This window comes from Rhamphochromis sp. 'chilingali', assembly GCF_963969265.1.
Source record: "Rhamphochromis sp. 'chilingali' genome assembly, chromosome: 21".
Lineage (NCBI taxonomy): Eukaryota > Metazoa > Chordata > Actinopteri > Cichliformes > Cichlidae > Rhamphochromis > Rhamphochromis sp. 'chilingali'.
Window position 1 is genome coordinate 5,957,681 of NC_137949.1, and position 22,708 is coordinate 5,980,388.

General features: G+C 40.7%; 1 protein-coding gene across 1 annotated transcript in view; it reads left to right on the forward strand.

Annotated features, from left to right (window-relative positions):
* Positions 1-236: 236 nt before the first annotated feature.
* The window catches only part of kcnh5b (potassium voltage-gated channel, subfamily H (eag-related), member 5b), a gene marked incomplete at both ends in the record, with an annotated part of 195,333 nt that continues 172,861 nt past the window's right edge, over positions 237-22,708 (forward strand). Inside the window, 4 exons of the mRNA XM_080870988.1 lie at positions 237-309; positions 10,490-10,613; positions 13,444-13,550; positions 18,635-18,763. Coding sequence (XP_080727114.1) covers positions 237-309; positions 10,490-10,613; positions 13,444-13,550; positions 18,635-18,763 — 433 coding nt within the window. The remainder of the gene's footprint in view (positions 310-10,489; positions 10,614-13,443; positions 13,551-18,634; positions 18,764-22,708) is intronic.

Below are 22,708 nucleotides of genomic sequence, written 5' to 3' on the forward strand. Positions count from 1 at the left end.
TACAGTACATCGTTATTTTGAAGAGCGAGCACTCGGCAGCCGACACGCATGCGTCCTGGAGCTCCGTGCAGGCAGCGGGATGTAGCGCCGCTGCTGTGGCTCAGTGCGCACCGAGCATCCAGAGCGCACGGTTACAATGAGCTTCCCCATCGGTCCGACTGAGAGCCAGCGTCAGTACCGACATCCCAGCAGCAGACACACCGCCACAGACACCAGCTCCGTCCGCCCGCAGCAGGATGCCCGGGGGAAAGAGAGGGCTTGTGGCACCGCAAAACACTTTTCTGGAGAACATAGTCCGGCGTTCAAGTGGTGAGTCCACGCGTAGGAGCGAAGCTTGCTTTGGGTTTGGTTTTACCAGATCGCTTGGACCAGGACTTTGATGGAAAACAGTGTGTGTGTGTGTGTGTGTGTGTGTGTGTGTGTGTGTGTGTGTGTGTGTGTGTGTGTGTGTGTGTGTGTGTGTGTGTTTTATATCAGTGCAACGAGGGAGGTTTGGAGGATATAATCACATAAAGTCACTTTATACCTGCATTTATTTGTTTGCTCCCCGTGTGAGGCAACGTGAACCCAATATTATTCATCAGCTGATGCCCGTCAAACCCAAGCAAGAGATAAAAAAGAAGCTGATTTCAGAAATGAGAATATTTTCCAATCACATTGGATTTTGTTTGCGTTAAGGTCCCTCAACAGTTACAGTTTACGCATCGCCTTTAACTTTTCATGTTAAATTATTGAGTTTATGCGAGGCCATTATGTCGCCAGTTTTTTTAAAATAAAGTTTTTTTTGTCATAAACTGAAGTTATTATTATTATTATTATTATTATTATTATTATTATTATTATTATTATTATTACACGGGAACAGACTGAAAGGACTACACAGTGGTTTGAATTTTTTATAGCATGCTCCGTCATGTAATGCTGTATCTGCGTTAGGTTTAGTTAGACGGAATGAACGATCTGCCTGGTTAAATAATAAAAACGTGCCCCCCTTTCCTTGAATTGCTAGGTATTACTCTGCATCACTGTTGACTGCTTTTTTGTGTTGTTTCTGCACGAGAGGGAAAAAAGCTATCTTTCTCGTAAACTGCGCCTTGTCTTGGCACCGGCCTGAAAACGCGCTCTCGTCTCTATTAGATTGATTGCTTTCCTTTATCTTCCCAAAAACGTCTGCCGGGTAATTGGCCGGAATGACTTGTGAACTGAGGAGGTTCAGGCTGTGTGGTGGTATTGAGGTCAAAAAGATGGTTCCGGAAAGGTGTTTCTGTCGCTTGCTCGTCAAAAAAAAAAATTTGTTGTAGTTTCTCTCGTGTTATTTCGTTTTTTTTTTTCTGTTTAAGAAATCACAAATGAAACTGTCTGGGATGATGTGAGTAGCAAAAGATGTTGATGTTGTACATTGTTCTCTGGCCTGTCAGCTCCTCCATACCTCAGGATTGAACAAAATCCATCACCGACTGTTTCAGTGCACCTTGGCATTGATTGTCCAAGTCTCTGATGCTCTGCTGGAGTGCTGGAATATTTTTTTCCAAAACCATATTCATTTGATATTTGATATTTTAATTATAGTGGAGGAGAGTGCTGTCACATAAATCCGAAATCTCCCATAACTATTCAACTGAACGGAGGTTAGTGACTGCAAAATTCACAGCACCTGGCTCACATCACTTTCAGATTTGGTGTTTATGTGCCCTATAGAAGTGAGCGTGGTCATCGGTAACACTGACAACTTCACCAGTGCCAAAATGTTCTGTCCCAGGATAAAAGCCTGAAAACACGCCAATCACTCTTCCATCAAGGGCACAAGGAGAGCCAAAAAAAATAGCAAAATTCAAATTTACGTTTTACATTTACAAATGTAAACTTACATTTAAATGATGACAGCAGCCGAAGTGTGTTTATGTAGAACTTCAGTGAGTAATGATGGGTATACAACCCCAATTCCAAAAAATGGATCATGGCTTCTTCTTTGCAACCTGGATTTGTGGCTGGCATGGTGAACTCTGCTCACAGACAACGATTTCTAGAAAATGATGCTGTGATTTCCGACAGCATCTCTTTCAATTCCGTTCTACAGTTTATAGACATTGTTTTTTTGCAGATTGAGGTGAACCTCTGCCCATCATCACTTCTGAGAAACTCTCCCTCCCTAAGATGCTAATTTTATATCCAATCATGGTACTGACCAGTTAACAAAAGTTCCTTTAGCAGTTTGTTTTACTTTTCCAGCCCTCTGCATGTTCTGTTTCACTAAATCTATGAAACGTCGCTGAAGTCTTCTTTGTTTGCTCATGCATATCCACTATCCCTCCTCTGCACATGTCCAAACCATCTCAGTTTTGCCTCTCTAACTTTATTGCCCAACCTCTACTCTTCATAGCTGCCATCGATTCCTCCTTATTGTTCCTCTTCACTTCCTTATTCGTTAACTTTCCTCCATCCACCTTTGTCTCTATCTCATTTACTTAATTCATCAGCTCCTCAAAACACTCCTAACATTTTCTCAGGACACACGCTTCACTCATTAGTACATTTCCCTCTCTATCTTCAATCGCTCTAACCTGCTGCTCATCCTTTCCGGCCTGAGCTCTCTGCCTACCCAGTCAGTACAAGATATGCAAATCACAGCATTCTGTTTTGTTTTATATTTTAAAAAGCATCCTAGTTTTTTGGAGTTGGGGTTGTATTTCCAGCTGGAAGTTGAGTACTGCTAAGCAGCTCCTGTCATTTTTAAGGACATTGGAATGTGTTGGTAGGATGAGCTCTTACAGCACAACAGATTAAAAAAAACAAAAGACTTTAAATGTATTATTTCTTTCATTCGGCTTTAATAAAAATTAAACAGTAACAGGTTTCATAGCCTGTCACACAGTTCTCTGAAAATTAAATCAGAGCTGTTAACTTTGGAATAATCTATTAAAAGTGGGTTTTAATAAAGTCCCACGATGGCTTTAGTTTTTCTTCAGGTGCTCCCGTGGTATCTGCCTTCAGGCAGCCATACTGGGCAGATACCACAGTCCAGCTAACAACTTGGCTGGGATGAAAGAGGAGAGTGGGAAAAGGTCAAGATGATTCAATGTGTTTTTTGTGTGTGTGGCATTAAGTCTTAGTCAGCACTTTAATTTTAAAGAGCCCACAGGAGGCTGCAGTCATCAGGTTTCAGGCTTAAAACGAGAAGGTGATAAATTAAGTAACTCCCGTTCCCTTTAGTGCTGAAAAATCTGTTAAGTAATTGTTTGGAAAGTGATGCAGAGAACAGATGAGGCTGATCTTGTTCCGGACTCTTCTGTCCATCTCACCCCTTACCCATGATGCTCTGCGGATTTTTTGGGGGATAATTTTTCAGCTCCATCAGCACGTGAGCCTGAAGCATTTTGCACTAAATTAAATAAAAAAGTTATTTTAATCAAATGCCTGTTTCAAACTAAACTTTTGGGTGAATGAAAAATCTGGAGATGTTCTCCTGTGGGTGGTGCCAGAGAACACATCATATTAGGCTCAGTGGAGATGGTGGAAGGTGGACAAGACCAGGTGAAAGTCTCAGATGTATTGGCAACCCATAAGTTTTTTCAGTTGTTCATTTACTAGATTGTTAGTGCAGACATCTGAGACTCGTGTAAGACTTGGCTTAGTTTTCATCAGTTCGCTGAACTCTGAATAAGATTTGAGGTTATGCTTTGCTGAGCTGATTATAAGTGAACTTACACCAAAAGTCCTCCTAGAAGCAAATTGTTTGTTTTTGCTTTGTGCATTTAAAAATCTTCAGTTTTCCTGAAACCACATACCACATTTCCATTTTCTGTAGGGTGTTTGAATGTTCTCTCTGGGTACTCTGGTTTTCTCCCACAGTCCAAAGACACGCAGTTTGTGGGGTTAATTGGTGGTTCTAAGTTGGACGTAGGTGTGAATGGTCTGTCTCTCTGTATAATCCCACCTCTTGCCCTATGGAGCAGGGACAGGCTCCACTACGTGGAAGTGGATTGATGGAAATTTCCAGCTAATCTGGTGTTGTGGGACATTGATTCAAAGGTTTTATTTCACACAAATAATATCCCTGCTGAGCTCTAAAGAACCCACTCTATACAGTACTTGGATTTTCTTTTCCATTGAATCCAGGAAAAAAAATAGTTACAGTGAAGTTTAAAAATATTATCCGTGATGCTTCCACAACCACAAAAACAAAATTCAAGGTGTTTTTACAAGCCATGTCCTGTTTGGATATGGCCTTCCACTCCTCATTTTTCATGTTGTAGAAGCGCTTTCTCATAACAGGAGGGGCTGTTAAAAGAAAAAAACTTCTCTTCTTGTAGCAGGAAAGAAAAACGTGTCAGTGGAGACATAAAATCAGTGAGAATATCATTTTAAAACAAAGTCACTGAAAACCAGCCCCAGGTGATACTTTGACTGTCAGCCTGCTGTTACGGCTTCATGAAGACAGTTAATATTATAAAAGGTCACCGTTCCCCTTTGAATATACTCGCACACTTTCAAATGCCATCTATATGCTTTTCCAGTATATCTGTGGTCACATGATCATTGCAAGGCGTTCAGCTGATGAGTTTTTAAAAAATATACAATTGTTAAAAATCAAATATCACCCAGTCAGTGCTGGCAGGCCAATGCAGTGATAGAGGTTTTCCCCTGACTACAGCAAGAATGTTTTTATGATTGCTTTATTTTATCATTAGATGGCTGACTGGTGAAATCAATAGAGTGTGCTGCTTGAGGGTTTTACTCATCAGTCTGTAAATGGCTGAAAGAGCTGCTGACACACCTTCAACAACTCATCCGCTCGTGTCTCACTGCAGAAATTTTATTGTCTTTCCAGAGCTTAAATGCTGTTTCACAGAGTTTTCCTCAATGCTGTAAATGTAGAACAGGTGGAAATGCTGCTTTTTGTGCATACATGCAGTCTTATTTGATTGGCTGCTACAGTATCTTTTCATCCTAAAATCCAGCCTTTTACCAGCCAACTGTTTTTATTTTGGAAGAGAGAAGTCTCTCTGAGTTACCAGGACAATATTCCTGGCAGGTGATAAGGGACATCACTGCTTTTGCATGTTCATTCCAAATACTGCTGTCTGTTTTTTGACTTCTCAGACATGTTAACCAATGAGTTAGCTTCATAAATATCCATTCTCTTCCGCTTATTCAATTCAGGCCCACATTGGGGTTGGAGCCTATCCCAGCTGTCTTAAATCAGCGGTCCCCAACCTTTTTTGCGCCACAGACCAGTTTAATGTCAGACAATATTTGCACGGACCGGCCTTTCAGGTGTCGCGGACAAATACAACAAAATAAAATGATACAACCAAGACAAAAACTGTGGTCTTTTGTAAATATAATAATAAATGTGAATTCACTGTGTAATTGTGTAAATTTATTAGCAGCGTCCTCCTGAAATGCGCCAACAACATTGAGAGCAACGTCCTCCTTTAATGCTCTCTGGTCGCTATGGTAATGCGTAAATATTTATTTCAAAATAAGACACACAACTACAACACGGGAAAAGACAGAGTTAATGATAAAAACCCTGAAAACCATAAATTTCACACCCGAGCCTTATCTCTCGCGGCCAGGTACCAAACAACTCACGGACCAGTACAGGTCTGTGGCCCGGGGGTATGGGAGCGCTGTCTTAGGGTGAGAGGCAAGAGACCGTTAGCCTCACATAGAGACAACCATTCGGGCACCTAGAAACATCATTTAATCTAACCCCACTAACTGCATGTCTCTGGGCTGTGGGAGGAAGCTGGAGTACCTGGAGAGAACGCAAACACGGGTTGAACATGCTCCACACAGAAAGACCGGCCTGATGGTGGAAAAGGAGGTGTATGCTGTGAGGCAACAGTGTTAATCACTGCACCACCATGCAGCCCTTAAATATACTTTATATAATTAGTTACTATTACAGTGAACCTTTATTTACTTTGTTAACATTATGATATTGTTATTTGCTGTAATCACCTACTTTTTAATGGAAAGAGCCTTGAAAATGAAACAGTTGTTACTATTTTCTTGCTCGTGTGTTTTGTTGTGATTTCGAGGAGATGCAAACATCGGAGAGATCGGATAGATTTAGCTGAAGTCTTTTGGGATTTCCTTATGCAGCAGCTGACTGTCAGCTTGAGGATGTTTAGGTGTATAAAACAGACAGCGACAGGAGAGTTTGGGAGATGTGTTGTGCACGGCTTAACAATGAAAAGGTTATTTACTTTAAAAGCTCAGCTGCCTCTTTAGCTCAGCGGGTGAGCAGACAACCTCGTGGCCAGAGTGCAGCAGCCTGGCTTCAAGTAACCCATGGACCTTTGTAGCATGTCTTCCCTCTACTCTCTCTCTCCCCCTTTTCTGTCCATTTTCACTGCTTTACTATTTAATAAATGCAAACATCCATCCATCCATTCGCTTCCGCTTATCCTTTTTCAGGGTCGCGGGGGGCGCTGGAGCCTATCCCAGTTGTCATAGGGCGAAAGGCGGGGTACACCCTGGACAGGTCGCCAGTCTGTCGCAGGGCCAACACACAGGGACAGACAACCATTCACACTCACATTCACTCGCACATTCACACCTAGTGGCAATTTGGATTATCCAATTAACCTATCCCCACAAGCTGCATGTCTTTGGACGGTGGGAGGAAGCCGGAGTACCCGGAGAGAACCCACGCAAACACGGGGAGAACATGCAAACTCCACACAGAAAGACCCCGGCCTGGTGTTGGAATTGAACTCAGGACCTTCTTGCTGTGAGGCAACAGTGCTAACCACCGTGCCACCGTGCTGCCCATGCAAACATGCCAAAAAAAAAAACCCCTTAAAAGATCATCTTGGCCCATTATGATTAGGGTGTTATTTCTCTGAGTTTGGCTATCAGTTATATATATTATTAAACGGTTCAGCAATATCTGGGTATTTCATAGCATGAAGAGCAGTCATGGCTGTTTCCAGCTTTTCCAAAAACAAGATGGTAAAAGTTGATGCACTAGATGGCTTTTACTTTGAAAAAACTCTAAGGAATTAAACAAAGTTTTGGCCTACCCTGCAGTGCTGCTGATTGGGCTGTGTTTAGTGTGATAGGTTGATGCATAACTCATGAGCAGTGATAATTTGTTGGGTTAGGCACAAGGAGGGAATCAAAGGCACAGTGGGGCCAGAGCCATCAAGTAAGTAAATCTTTCTCATGGGCTGTTTTAATTTCAAGTAAAGGAATAATGTGTTTTGTTTTATTTCATTGTTGTACACAAACAATACCCGTCCTCCATATTTCTTTAGTCATAGTTGCTCCTGATAAAGAGTCATTTATCATTTTTAGCTTTGATTGTATTGAAATGCAGGACTTAGTCTTTTCACAAGTGTAGCCTTTTTTACTGGTCATTGGAGCACAGGCGCTACACCTCAAATACATTAAGAGTAAAAAACTGAACCTCGCTAATCCTGAAACCCAATGTGTGTGTGTTTTAATATACTCCAGATAATTTATGTACAAAAAATTGAATATGTCATTGGGACTGCTCACATCTGTTAAACTTTAGCAGCATTATGATGTGCATGAGATTTGTACAGCTAATTGTTAAACAGTCAAAACCTTCTGCATTGTTCTCCTCAGTGACCAAGCTATCACCATGCAGAATATATCAAATGAATTATTAATGTCTGTGTGGTTAAAAAGGGAAAGGAGAAAGGGCAAGAAGCTGCTGGTGGTATTTTTCCTCTGCCCTGATGTTTCTGCAGTCTCATTTTTGCCAGACTGTAGCTGCTGGGTAACTCATTCAGGTTGAACAAGAGGGTTGGGGAGGTTTATGATTTTCTCACTCATTCTTATAGATTGCATGTCTGGGGGAATTTGTGTTCATTCTTGTTCATAAGGTCATGTCCATTATTTATTTTGTCCTTATAAGTAAAACTAACTTGAAGAATCAGGTTCAGGTGATTTTTGTATCCATAAAGTTCGACCAAATATTCATGATGCAGATGTGTTTTTCTATCTGATAAGCTAAACAATGAATAAAATGAAAACAGTAATAAACACTAACAAAATATATAGCATACTATACATGGTATTAGGGCAGGGCAATATGGCCAAAAATATTTATCACGATATAATATTTTAAAATTTACGATAACGATATAACTGACGATATAAATGACGCGAGACAAAATACTTTACAACTCCACATCCACAACCCATCAATATATTTTCACTTAAACAAGCAGCTGTTTTTTATGTGCATTAAAGTTATATAAAAATTTAACAGTGCAAATGCAAATTCCTTGCTGAAAGTTTAACTAAAAGGCATGTCCAGTGGAAATTGGCCGACATATCTTCAGCCATGTATAATTTCCACAAAACCTAGATTATACACACACAATAGGGTAATATTATGTTGAAGCACAGTACGTATCACTCCGCGAGGCTCCTGCCTACAATAGCCGTAATGCTCCGACAATCCATCAAGCGGTGCAGGTTCGTAGCTTCGTAGTAAAACATTTTTTGACAGATTTTTGAGCGCCGTGTACCACATAAAATCAGTTCGAGGTCAGTAACATTATATCTTTATATTTATATATATTATATCCTAACATTATACCGGTATTACCGTGAACGGTATGATATGGCGCAAGCCCTACATGGTACACTGTACACAGCAAAATCTCCAGTGTTAAATTAACACTAGAGAGTGTCTATATGGGTCCACACCTCTGAGTGTTAAATACAACACTGTTGAGTGTTAAATTAACACTTTTGACAGTGTTATATGTTTAAAAGTAACCTAGTCAGTTTTGAAGATTAACAAAGACTATCACTGAGCAGTGCTGATTTTCTAACACTGGAAAATAACTCAAAATGTTAGAAATATTCCAGTGTTAGAAAATCAGCACTGCTCAGTGTTAGCCATTGTACAGGCAGGGAATTATTTATAATACAATGTTACAGTGTTTAAGAGAAATAAGTATTTGATCCCTACAAAACCATCAAAAGGCAAACAGGAAGCTTGGTGAGAAGGTGACAACTTTTGGTTCAGTTATTTGGAAACAGAGGAAATGAACTTCAGTCGCCTTCAGTCTGGAGCTCTGTGCATCTCCATCCAGCTCCATCAAGTCTCAAGGGTTGAGGAGGCTCATAAAACAGGTGGTGGATCAGCCCAAAGCTACACAAGAGGAGCTTGTTAACGATCTGAAGACAACCACAGTAACCAAGAACTGCACTGGTAACACACTACATTATAATGGACTCAAATTTTGCAGCCCCATCTTAGGTTTGACAGTAAACATCTAAATGAGTTGGAGGAAGAGAAATGCTGAGGATGACCCAAAGAACATCATCCTCACAGTCAAGCATGGAGGTGGAAACATTATGCTTTAGGGTTGTTTTTCTGTTAAGGGTACAGGATGACTTCACAGTATTAAGGAGTGGCTGTAGCTCGGGAGGTAGAGCAGATCATCTACTGATCGGAAGGTTAGTGCTTCGATCCCTGCCGATCCCGGGCATGCCAAGCATCCTCGGGCAAGATACTAACCCCAAGTTCTCTTCGATACATCCATCGGAGTATGAATGAGCGTGAATATTAGATAGTAAACATTGAAGGATGTGCTTGTGTGAATGGGTGTGATTGGGTGAATGTGCATGTTATAGCTTTGAGTGCTCAGGGGGAGTAGAAAAGCACTATATAAGAATCAGTCGATTTACCCCTTAAAATCATGGACGAGACACTGAAGATGGATCATGGAGCTTCCAGCATGGCAATGACCCAAAACATTTTGCTCAGGCACCAGAAGCACATTAAGGTCATTGAGTAGCCTAACCAGTGTTGATTTGATTCAGGCTGACTGTCTTGAAGTAAGCCTTACTCAGTTCCTTATTCCATAGGGCACACATACGGCTGCAGCTTTTAAGTTCAGAGTTTTTGAAGTCTGTCTTACTGCATGCTGGCTCACAGAGTTCTTGCTTGCTGTAATCGTTCCTCCTCATGTTACCAGTGCAGCATGTCCCCTCCGCTGTGAGAAGTTGTTTCAGAGTTAGTCTTTTTAGTGTAAAACACCCTCTAAACCTGCTTTTAGCTTTATTGATGGTCAAACCATTTCCTCTGGTTTAATAGCTTTGCAACAAGAGCTCTAACAAATCGGTTTAAAGTCGAATCACTTTTTTGTGGTTTGGCTAAACAAAAGGTTCATTACTAGTATAATAATATAGTATATTTAAAGCAAAGCTTAATGAACCTTTACAATCAGTTTTCAAAGATCAATTAAAGTATGCATCCTCTGAAATTCTGAGGTCCTCAAACCAGAGACTCTCCTTTAATCTCTTCCCACTAAGACTACAAACAGAACAACATGTTGGCTTCATGAAAAGCAAAACTAAAACTGACACGGCCAGTCTAACACATCTTTATCCAGTCCTCCTCAGAGGCTAAGAAGCTTTGTAGCCTTTTATCTGTTATTTATATTTGATGCTGTCTGGAGCTGATGTTCTGTCTTTCCTGTCTGTCTGTCAGAGACCAGCTTTCTCCTGGGAAACGCCCAGATCGTGGAGTGGCCCATAGTTTACAGTAATGACGGATTCTGCAAGCTGTCTGGCTTCCACAGAGCCGAGGTCATGCAGAAGAGCAGCACATGCAGGTACAAGTCAAATTAGATTTTGTATCATTACCAGACATTTGAAGTGGACCTGATATGTTTTTATTTGTTTTCTGGCATATATTTACTGTTGCACTGAAGGATGTTCAAATTAAAAATATCTGAAAGTTCAGGTAATAAACTGAAAAACTTAGTAAACTGCAGTCAGAGCAGTTTACTTGTATGTGATTGGCTGCGACCAAAGTCGACCTGCCTGCTTGTTGTTTGAGCCTAACATCTGGAAGGAACAGCCAATCAGAAGAAAGTTGGCTAAAACACAGCTTAAGACAGTGGGTTGATTGAGGGGTGCATCAAGGTCCAGCATGAGATCAACTATTTTGAACTCTGAATTATGCAGAGCTACTGTCTTTGAGTCCAAGAAGAAAAAAGGTGGAAATAAGAATAGGTTCATTTTAAAGACTGCAAATATGCACGTATTGTTGTGTAACAGCATTATTAGTTATAGCGTGGTAATGGAGCAATAATCCAATCCCAGTTTAGGTATATATGCATTAAATTTCATCTTCACATTTGCATACAGTCCTTTGCTGAATTTCTAGTAGACTCATATGTCTTATTTAGTTCCCGGGTTTATGCATTTTTAATGGTTTATTCTTCAGTGAAGAGTGGGACTCATAAAAAACCAATATATATTTATATATTTTTTTCAACACTATTGTATTTATAACCACACCAGACTAGCCATGATTCACAGCTCAAACCCTGTCACTTTCAAAGTTCTCTATTTAGCCTGCAAAGATACACACAAACAAAGAAAAGGTTTCAAAGTGTCAGTTGTTTTGCACCTCCCTAATTCTGTCCTCCTCTAGCCAAAAGAAAAACTCGTGTTTTGAAAGAGAGGAAGTAGAGAGAGGATGGCACACCACTCAGTGAGTGTCTGAAATGAATCCAGTCTGGAGCTGTCAGGGGAGCTCTTCCCGGTCCACCTTGAGGACGGTGCCCTGCTCGCCTGTCAGTCAAGATGTTTTAAAATTTGACTCCCTTTCCTCAGGCTGCTCTCAGATGTGACTGGAGGGTGGTGTGTGTGTGTGTGTGTGGCGTGGGTGGGGGTGGGGTCGGCCTTGACTAGCCTGCAGCTAAAAAGACTCCATTCGGACACTGAGCTGAGTGAGAACAGAGACACGGATTTATCCCTGTGCTTCCTGCTGCTCTGGGCTGAAGAGGACACTGAGACTGACAATGCGCTCAGTCGTGACACTGAGAGGATTGAAGAGGCCACTGAGAGCTTAAACTTACAGGCTGCTGCCAAACTGATGGAAGACAGCAGCCTGTTAATGGGGTCCAGAGACATTTCTTTTTCTTTTTAGTCTTTTAACTGTGGTACAAAAGGTATGAATCGGTAACAGTGGTGCAGATGTGCTGACATTTCACATAAAATCCTAATAGCAGTAAGTCAAGGAAAAAACAAAACAATTTCATAAAAAGTGAAGGTAGACCTCTTCAGCTGCGAATTGAAGATGAAACATTATGCTATACAAATTGCAGTGTTTTGCTTTTGGATTTTTATCAGCCAACCTACAAAGGACTCGTGTCTTAGACTGGTCCCATAGGCCGATCACCACACCACTACACGTGTATTGCTGGATTTCCCAGTAATTCAACATGCAAATGTGGAAAGCCAAAGCCCGTGAAAGCAGGAGACCCCCATACAGAACAAGAAAGATATGACATTAATTAACTTAAGAACTGTGGGCAGATTAAGCAGCTTTAGTCTGCCCACACTGATTCACAGATTCACTTATTGGATGGATAGAAAGGCCAGCGGAGGATGTGGGCTGGCACTGACAACAGCTAATCCTAAACTAATGCTGTGCTTGATTTTTCACATCATTTCACTGAACAATTTTCCTTATGCCTGTCTTCAGCTCGCAGTAAGGCCAGGTTGAATTTTCCACTCTGCTTACTAATATGTCTGACATCACTGGTGACATTGCTAGAAGGCGACATTCAACTTTGGCCCATTCCATTAGAGGTTAGAGGGTGGGGTTAGATGTCAAATCCCAGTTTTCTGAAAACGTCCAATTTCTGTGTTCACATCATGGTGCTGTGGTGGGTAGCACTGGTGCCTTACAGTAATGGTCCTAGGTTTGAATCCAGTCTGTAGTCTTTCCATGTGGGGCTTTAGCCTTTCTTTGGTAGACCTGTCCGGGGTGTACCCTGTCTCTTGTTGTATGATAGCTGCTGTTGGCTCCTGCATCCCTGATTTGGATTTAAAAAAATGGATGGCTATACTCTGCATTTCTAACCAAAAGATGTTGAAATTTAATAAAATCCTCATTTTAAGTTCTTTGGCAAAGCTGGAAGAAAACATAAAAGCATTTACTGAACTCAAGGATGAACTGATCAGGATCTGGTCACTGAGTTTGTTTGTGTATCAAGGAAAGATCAAGTGAAAGTCTAAACTGGTATTTCATTTTCAAATGGTCGATGGTCACCTGCACTGTGGCAGCATAATGGATAAAATAGTGACTGAATCTGTGCCCACTCTAAAAAGTACAAATGTGTGTGGATGTGCAAACTGGAACTGGAATTTGATCTTGGAAAACAAAGTAGGAGAAATGTATAAATGTTCCCTTTATGGAATGATTACAGCCCAGAACAAATCTGCACTCACATCCCTGTGAGCCCAATTTATCCTTTAGCCGTTGCATCACTTTATTCTATTGAACCAAACATAAGAATTAATGGAGTTTTGATGGTGAGATAACACATTGACAGTACCATTAATAACATATATGAAATATCATACAGAGGCATGAAAGACTGATGATTGATTGTTGCAGTTTCTCATATTGCTTATTTCCCTTCACAGTTTTATGTACGGAGAGCTGACAGACAAGAAGACCATCGATAAAGTCAGACAGACGTTCGACAATTATGAATCTAACTGCTTTGAAATCCTGCTGTACAGAAAGAACAGTGAGTGTTCACTTCAGTTATTTCTTGATGTGTCTCATCATGTCTTTTATGTAATTTTTTAACACATATACATTACTGATAGCCTTCTGTCTGCATTGTTGTCATCATTTCTATCAGTGTGTATTCAGTTGAGTTATGTTAAGTTCAGTTATGTTTTTGTATTCTGATTTTAACATTCTATCAATCGATTATTTCTAATGAACATGTTCTTTTCATTTTTATTTTATTTTACATGTCCTTGACAGACTTTTTTTTATTTATATGTCTTTAAGGATGTGAGATTTAAATCACTGCTCATGTTAGATAAAGGCAATAAATGGAGGGCAGATACAATTTGATAAAATGAATTAAAAAATGTAAACACAGTGTTGTTGACTGTGTATTTGAACAATAGTAAAGTATACCAACTGGGCATAACATTATGACCACCTGCCTTGCCTCATCCAGCTTGACTTCTTTCCATAGTGCATCCTGGTGCCAGGTATTTCCCATGTAAGTGACGCAGATGTATCCGGTTTTCCACACGATGTAAAAGATTCATCATCACCTTTTTCCATTCCTCCGTTCTCCAATGCTGATGCTCACATGGCCACTGTTGGTGCTCTCGGCATGGATATTAGTCAGCGTGGTCACCCTGACTGGTCTGCGGCTATGCAGCCCCATACAGAACAAATTGTGATGTACTGTGGATTCTGACATGTTTCTATCAGAACCAGCTTTAACTTTACTGGCAATTTGAGCTAAAATAGCTCATCTGTTGGATCACATGGAACAGATTTCGCTCGACACATATGAATGAGACTTGGCTGCCCATGACCCTGTTGCTGGTTCACCACTGTTTCTTCTGTGGGCCTCTTTTGATAGATACTATCCACTGCAGGAAAAACCCAGAGCCCGTCACAGGTCCTTGTGAAAGTTGCTTAAATCCTTACACTTGCCTCTTTTTCCTTCTTCTAACACATTAACTTTAAGGACTAAATGGACTCTTTATCTGTATAAGGTCTTTAAGTCTGAGCTGTGTCCGGGTCCAAAGTCAAACAAACACTGCAGCATCACTGAGAGTTTAAAAACTGTATAAATTCTGTCATCTGTAATAAAATGATCAGTATGGCTGCTCTACCAGGTGTAACAATTAAGTTTAACATTCAGGCATCCATGAAAACAGGTTTTATGAAGTTAAACAGAGTAAGAAGATAGCAGGGAGTTAGCTCGCTAGTTTCCATCTAAACATACCATGTTCTGACTGAGGGATTTCTGAAAAAATTAAAACATACAGCTCTGTTATCACTTCTGACATAAATGAAGACAGAAAACTAAACAGTAGTGACGTTTGTAGGGCTACTGAAGTTGGGCTAGCTGGTATGTAACGGTGTGCTACATGGTGGCTAGCTACACAGCTAGGGTTAGCATACTATAAACACATTACCACAGTGAAAACTTTTTTCCACTTGATAAAAGTTAACGTGAGGGTTCCCGATGGTTAGGGACAAACACAATTGTATGACAGAATCCTGAAAATGGACCAAACAACTGAACAACTGAGATAATCCATCCACAATACCAGGTTAGTCATTAATATACTGCTGCCTGTGCTGGGCTGTAATCACATAACAAGGTTTTAAAAACTGAGCTTTAGAATGAACAGTGGTAATAAAAACTGAGAGAGGCGGACAGTGATTACAGCCTTTTTTTTAGAGGCTTCTTCAGATTAAGTAGAACAAGATACAAAGCATTAAAATACGTTAAAAACACAACAACCTTAATAAACGCAGAGTAGTTTGGACCCGGAAGCAGGGTTCATATGTCAACACTTAAAGACCGGATATCCCACCCACTAACAGGAGCCATGAGCCATTCACTTTACCTGTCAGTGCTTATAATGTTAACCTGAGAGGTACTAGATCAGCGTGTTAGGACAACTGACAAGCTGGAACTACAAAATGGTCCATCTTTGAGTGCAGAATGGAGAAGGAAATAAAAACTTTTACCATGGCACAAATTTGATGACAAATTATGAGAGCAGGGCCCTCATAGAGGCGTTTGTGTAATACGTGAATGAGGCGAATTCTTTATGTGTGAAGTATTTTCTCTTCTTTTCCTTAGTACACGTAGATTAATTGTTTTGCTTCTTTATCTACTGGCTTCCTTAGGGTGCCATCCACTGCCCCCTTAAAAGCGGAAAGAATATCACTTTGACCTCTGACACATCCACTTAGTTCAATTGCCATGTTTACCACTCTCACAAAGTACCCAAGTGCCACGTGAGTGCTGGTTCAGGACTCAACTCAGCCTTTTGTACTAATGAGTTAGCATGTTCATTGCCACAAAATTGCTTAAATTTCAAAGTAAGAAAGCAAAATATGATATTTCTTTTTATTTGACTTGTGTTTTTAAAATAAATTAAATTAAATTTTATTTATATAGCACCAAATTACAACAACATTCATCTCAAGGTGCTTATATACAATCAGACGACCCCCTATGAGCAAGCACTTTTTGAAAAAAATACCCTTTAACCAGATATAAAAATAATGGTTATCACACACTGGTGTGTAATTCAGTTGTTTTCTTTATTAAGATAAATATCTCTAAAATCCATTATTGGCATATAGATTTAAACGTATATATATATATATATATATATATATATATATATATATATATATATATATATATATATATATATATACGTTTATATATATATATATATATATATATATATATATATATATATATATATATATATACACTACAATATACAACACTAGAGGCCAACTCCAAGCCCATAGCACAACTTACCATCAAGTGCGGGATCTACCAAGGAGATGCTCTGTCCCCACTGCTGTTCTGCATAGGCCTGAACCCCCTCAGTGAGATCATTAACAAGACTGGCTACGGATACCGACTATGGAACGGAGCAGTTGTCAGCCACCTCCTGTACATGGATGACATCAAGCTGTATGCCAAGAGTGAACGAGACATCGATTCACTGATCCACACTACCAGGCTATACAGCAATGACATTGGAATGTCGTTCGGACTGGAGAAGTGTAGTCGGATGGTAACAAAGAGAGGGAAGGTAGTCAGAACTGAGGGGATTGAACTACCAGAAGGCAACATTGCAGACATAGAGGACAGTTACAAGTACCTGGGGATCCTGCAGGCAAATGGGAACCATGAAGAGGCCGCTAGAAAGGCTGCAACCACCAAGTACCTGCAGAGGGTCAGGCAAGTCCTGAGGAGTCAGCTGAATGGTAAGAACAAGATCCGGGCCATCAACACATACGCCCTGCCCGTGATCAGGTACCCTGCTGGGGTAATAGGCTGGCCAAAGGAGGAGATAGAAGCCACTGACATAAAGACAAGAAAGCTCCTGACCATGCATGGAGGGTTTCACCCCAAGTCCAGCACCCTGAGGCTGTACGCTAAGCGGAAGGAAGGGGGCCGGGGACTGGTGAGTGTCAGCACCACAGTCCAGGATGAGACAAGGAACATCCAAGAATACATTGGGAAGATGGCCCCAACTGACCGAGTGCTCAGTGAATACCTCAGGCAGCAGAAACCCAAGAAAGAGGAGGGAGACGAGGAACCATCATGGAAGGACAGGCCCCTGCACGGTATGTACCACCGGCAGATAGAGGAGGTGGCTGATATCCAGAAATCCTACCAGTGGCTGGACAAAGCTGGACTGAAAGACAGCACAGAGGCACTAATCATGGCAGCACAAGAACAAGCTCTGAGTACAAGATCCATAGAGGCTGGGGTCTATCACACCAGGCAAGACCCCAGGTGCAGGCTGTGTAAAGATGCCCCAGAGACAATCCAGCACATAACAGCAGGGTGCAAGATGCTAGCAGGCAAGGCATACATGGAACGCCATAACCAAGTGGCCGGCATAGTGTACAGGAACATCTGTGCCGAGTATAACCTAGAAGTCCCGAGGTCAAAATGGGAGATGCCCCCAAGGGTGGTGGAGAATGACCGAGCTAAGATCCTGTGGGACTTCCAGATACAGACGGACAAAATGGTGGTGGCTAACCAACCGGACATAGTGGTGGTAGACAAACAGAAGAAGACGGCCGTAGTGATCGATGTAGCGGTTCCGAATGACAGCAATATCAGGAAGAAGGAACACGAGAAGCTGGAGAAATACCAAGGGCTCAGAGAAGAGCTCGAGAGGATGTGGAGGGTGAAGGTAACGGTGGTCCCCGTGGTAATCGGAGCACTAGGTGCGGTGACTCCCAAGCTAGGCGAGTGGCTCCAGCAGATCCCGGGAATAACATCGGAGATCTCTGTCCAGAAGAGCGCAGTCCTGGGAACAGCTAAGATACTGCGCAGGACCCTCAAGCTCCCAGGCCTCTGGTAGAGGACCCGAGCTTGAAGGATAAACCGCCCGCAGGGGCGTGCTGGGTGTTTATATATATATATATATATATATATATATATATATATATATATATATATATATATATATATATATATATATTTTTTTTACATTTATTTTAATATCTGATACAGACTTATGATACCAACCACATTTGACTCAGTGGCACAAAGATTGTCTTCTGAGAGTCTTAATGTGGTTGCTTGGTCCTGATAATGGAGCATAATTAATGGCTAGATTATATTTATATCTGCCCTCTGTTGATTGTTTGAGCAAGCCCAGAGCAGCAATTTAGATGTGAAATCACTTTAATCTGTTTTCTGCAAAGACAGCAGAGATGTCATAAAAGCTAGTGCAGTAATAAAACATTTTTTTTCCACAAATTGTTCCACAAATTGTTCCAACATATATTTTTCACATTTTGAAAGAAGTGGTCAAAGGTTTGTGGACACCCTAACACAAACCCCTAATGGAAGCATTGATAAGTAGTTAGTTAGTAAAGCAACATAAAAGTATAATGTTTCAAACCTAGTAAGAATTCCACAAGAGATTGTTCAGATTACATTTGGTAAGGTTATTTTGAGCATCATGGATGTTAAATCCTCAATGGTGACACTGTCTTGGGTCTATTTGTTATTTTGTTTTATAGTGACTCCCTTTGGACATATGTACTCTAAGATTTGATGATGTTTTGTTGCAGGAAGTCCTGTTTGGTTCTACATGCAAGTGGCTCCCATCAGGAATGAGAATGACAAGGTGGTGCTGTTCCTCTGCACTTTTAAGGACATTACCCTCTTCAAGCAGCCCATCGAAGATGAAACTACTAAAGGTGGGTGTTTTCACACTGCACAAATGTTTCTCTCCTTTTGTTGAAGATAAGTTTTGTGTGGAGGACGACGGAGGGCCCAAAGTCTTGACAGATTTGAAAACCCGACGCTCCCTAGTGCAGATGATGATCAGCTTGGTGCTCTGAACCACTTGAAAAGATTGTGTTGTGTTTCTGGTTTATTAGACAGCAACACACTATGAAGAATAACAGCAGAGCAGTGCAGGGCATGACATGTGACAAAATGTCTGAGAGCAAAAGAAATTAATACATGGCTGGATGCTCCAATGCAATCTAACGCCACTTGGCTTGTGATCGGACGTGTAATTAGCTTTCTTCATCCTTGTCCTTCAACAGCTTTTTTCTTCCTTTCTCTCCATCTCCTTCTGCATATGTACACTCCTACACTTTATTCTTTTCCTTTTATTACTTGATGTTTCTCTAAACTTCCTTCACCTTATCTTTAACTTTTCTTTATCATTCTCTACCTTTTCTTGCCCTTCATTTACGGTACTGACTTTCTCTTCCTTATCCTAGTTTCTTAGCTTTTCCTCCTCGTTCTTGCAGCTCTTTCTTTGAACACCTGTTTTGTTTATCATCCTTCTCTCTCTTCTTCTGTTTTGCTCAGTCATCGTCTTCGCCTTGCATTGAATTTTCTCTGATATTCTCTGGTTACTGATTGCTACCTCCGTTACATTCTCTGTGTAATTATGCCCATTATTCTTTTTATCCTTGCTGGCACAGTGCATTCCACTTATCGGTATGTGCCATCGTCAGGCAAAATTTATCTGTCTTATTATCTCCAAGTTAATGTGATTTCTGTTAGTCTGGCCTGCACTTTGTGTTAAGTTCCAATTAGCAAATTAGTCTCAATTGTCATCCACCTCATCCTTCTGCTCCCTTTGACTCTGCGTACCAAACTCTCCTCTGTCCTTTCTCTCACGCTGAGAAGTCTCAGAAGATTAGTACTTGCTACAAACCTTTTTCCTTTCTTTTGTTTTTCATCCCAAGCTGAATGTGAAAAAAGGAACATGTCAAGTCTCTCTGCAGTTTCCCTGCAAAGCTGTCAGGTTGTGTTTGACAAGGTTCTGATGCTGTCAGGAGTCACTGGAGGAGTGGGTACCGGTGTTATCCTCCGTGCCCTGACTGATGTACAGTGTCAGCTCCCCGCCTTGGGAGTCAGTTCTGGTGCTGCCATTCTGGTGTGTTTTCCCTTTTTACAAGGATCATGCACCCTCCCCCCTTCATTGATATACAGGCACCTGTAAACATGTGCGCACACATGCACTGATGTACTCCTGCCTCCTCGCTGCAAAGATCTCCTCACTGTTCTCATGTGTGTTTCTTTTAATTAATTAATTTAAAGTGTTCTCAGCGACATGAAAAACATGGCCTGAATCAAAGCAATCGAACGATCGAAGCCTTAGTGGATCTATTCGTCACATTAGCGTGTTGACATCTTTGTGATTTAGCTATGGCTGCTGCCTCTGACAGTGTGACAAACTTTGCTTAACATTTTGACAAAGTGAGGCATCAAGTTTTATGCAGTATGAGTGTACTTAGCTTATCCAAGTTAAAGTATTTTTGTACAGTAATGGTGCTGTAGAGAAGCTCTAAAAATGTTGTATTAAAGTATTCTCACAAACATTACAGTTGTTACATATTAATAACCCCAAAGCTATGTAGAATCTGAAAAAGCAGTGGCACCAAATTACTGAGTTGTTCCCTCAGTTATGCTGTAACAGTATTCAATCAGGGCCTTTTTCCAGGAAGCAGGTTCATCAAACTCTGAGTCTAGCCATAAGATCAGAGTGAGTCCAATAGACTCTGAGTATGATCATCTTGAGTTAACTACATGCATGCGTAGAGAAAAAAGCTCCTCGTCTGTGGAGCTGTAATAACACAAGTTATAATTATGGGTAAATTGTACCAGTGCTGAATATGAACATGTGCCAGTAAGGCCCAGAATATTGATTTAAGAAAATAAAAATAAAAAAGGGGAAAGTTTAGTTCACTCTGTCATCATCAGACACAGAAAAAAAAAGTTGCATACAAATATTTACATTTTTCGTGCTCTCCATGGTCACCATTTATCTTAGCTAACGTGAGTTTTCATTAGCTAAAGCTGCAATCTTAATTTGACATCACAGTTTGTGATTCCATCTAATTATTCAGCAAGTTAACAGAGGAAAAATGTAGGTGACAGAAGCTGAAGATAAAAACATTGACTGACACATCAGACATGTAACAGTTTATGGCCACTTCATTTTTTTTTTAAATGAAATTCAATCAGCATTTAATGTACTGATGTGCTGTAACAGTCTGATTTTTAATGTTAGAGGATTTAATTATTTCTTCCATTACTGGATAAAAATGCTTAATGAGATTTACAGAAAAACTATGCTTTGTTTCCCAGTTTAACCTTTTTTTAATCTGATCTAAGATCAGCCTTTACTGATAGCTGGTAGCTGTCATACAGTCAGTAGTAACTGTTTCACATTTAACTAAAAAAAATGCAGCTTTCCAAGTTTTGTAAGACACGTGTAAGCTTTTATAGCGCTGTCTACTGTACATCAGCTAGATTTGACATATTTCATTATAGCTTTGGCGAGATGACCTATTTCAACCCATGAGAAACCAAGGTCACACAGGTGTTCTTGTTAAAGTTTCAACACTGACTCTCCCATAGCTTTCCTGACAGTAAAAATTGGTCTGGGCTCTTATGGGTTAAAATCAGGAATACAGACAAAATAAGCCCGCCTTGATTCACCTGAATGGGAAGAGCTGGGAAATTACCTCATCTGAAATGGATCTGGGCCTGATCTGGTCTGAATCTATGATCTTTATCCATTTTGGATCTGCACTGGATAGTTTCACTTTTCCTGTACGCCATCCTATGTTAACCCCACAGATGGTTGTGCAGGAAAATCTCAGTCGATCAGCAGTTTCTCAAACCAGCCTGCCTGGTACAAACAACCATGCCACATTCAGAGTTACTTAAGTCATATTTCTTCCCCAAACTGACACTCGTGACCTGCTGCCAGGTGATTGTCTGACTATATAGTTATGTTAACAAGTTGAACAAGTGTACCTGATAATAAAGTGGATGAATATTTACTGCCAATAAAGAAAATGCATTTTCATGTCTGTCAGTTTTGGATGGTATATTAAAAGTTTTTTAAAGTCATAGTTCATTAAAAGTCAAAGCAATGCTTTGTGTGTATAAAACACAACACTAATTTACTTAAAATTTATTTACAGTTAATATAAGTTCAAGCTAATGTAAACAGGGTTGGTTTGAGCAGAAAACAGTTTAGCATTTAATACTTTTAATCTTTTAATTTCTGACATTTCAACATGAAAATAAACATATTGTTAAAAAGGAATGGACTATTAAAGATATGGCTTCTTGTTCTGGACATGCATGTAAGTGCGTATAGTTTGACCTTTTAAAAGACAATCTCCTTGGTAACAAAGCTCCACCTCGCAGGTGGTGGTTTGACTGGCATACTCCAACTTCAGACCAGCTAGTGCACTGTGGTGTATTTCAGTACAGTACAGCTCATTAGAAGCCACAGAGAGGATGCAGCCTTTGCCTGCTGTGCCACAGAGCACACAGGGGCGTACTGGGTTCAGCAGTTTAGCCCGCCTGGTGATAAGGGGGGTGGGAGAGGCCGTTTGTAGGGAAGGGAGATTCGCTGCTGCAGGCGTTGGTGGAGTTGGCTCGTGCTGCAGACTAAAATTCACTCTGGGCTCCGTCTCCGGCTGCTCCCACAGCGCGGCATGCCACAGCATGTCAGCGTCATCAGAGTGGGAGATATTGCAGTAAAAATCTAACAGGGGATTTCAAATTCATTGTGTGCTTTCTTGACACCGTGTCCCCGTTTCACCTAAAAATAAACCATTTATACACATTTATTGGTCTAAAACCTGGATGTTTCTGCATGT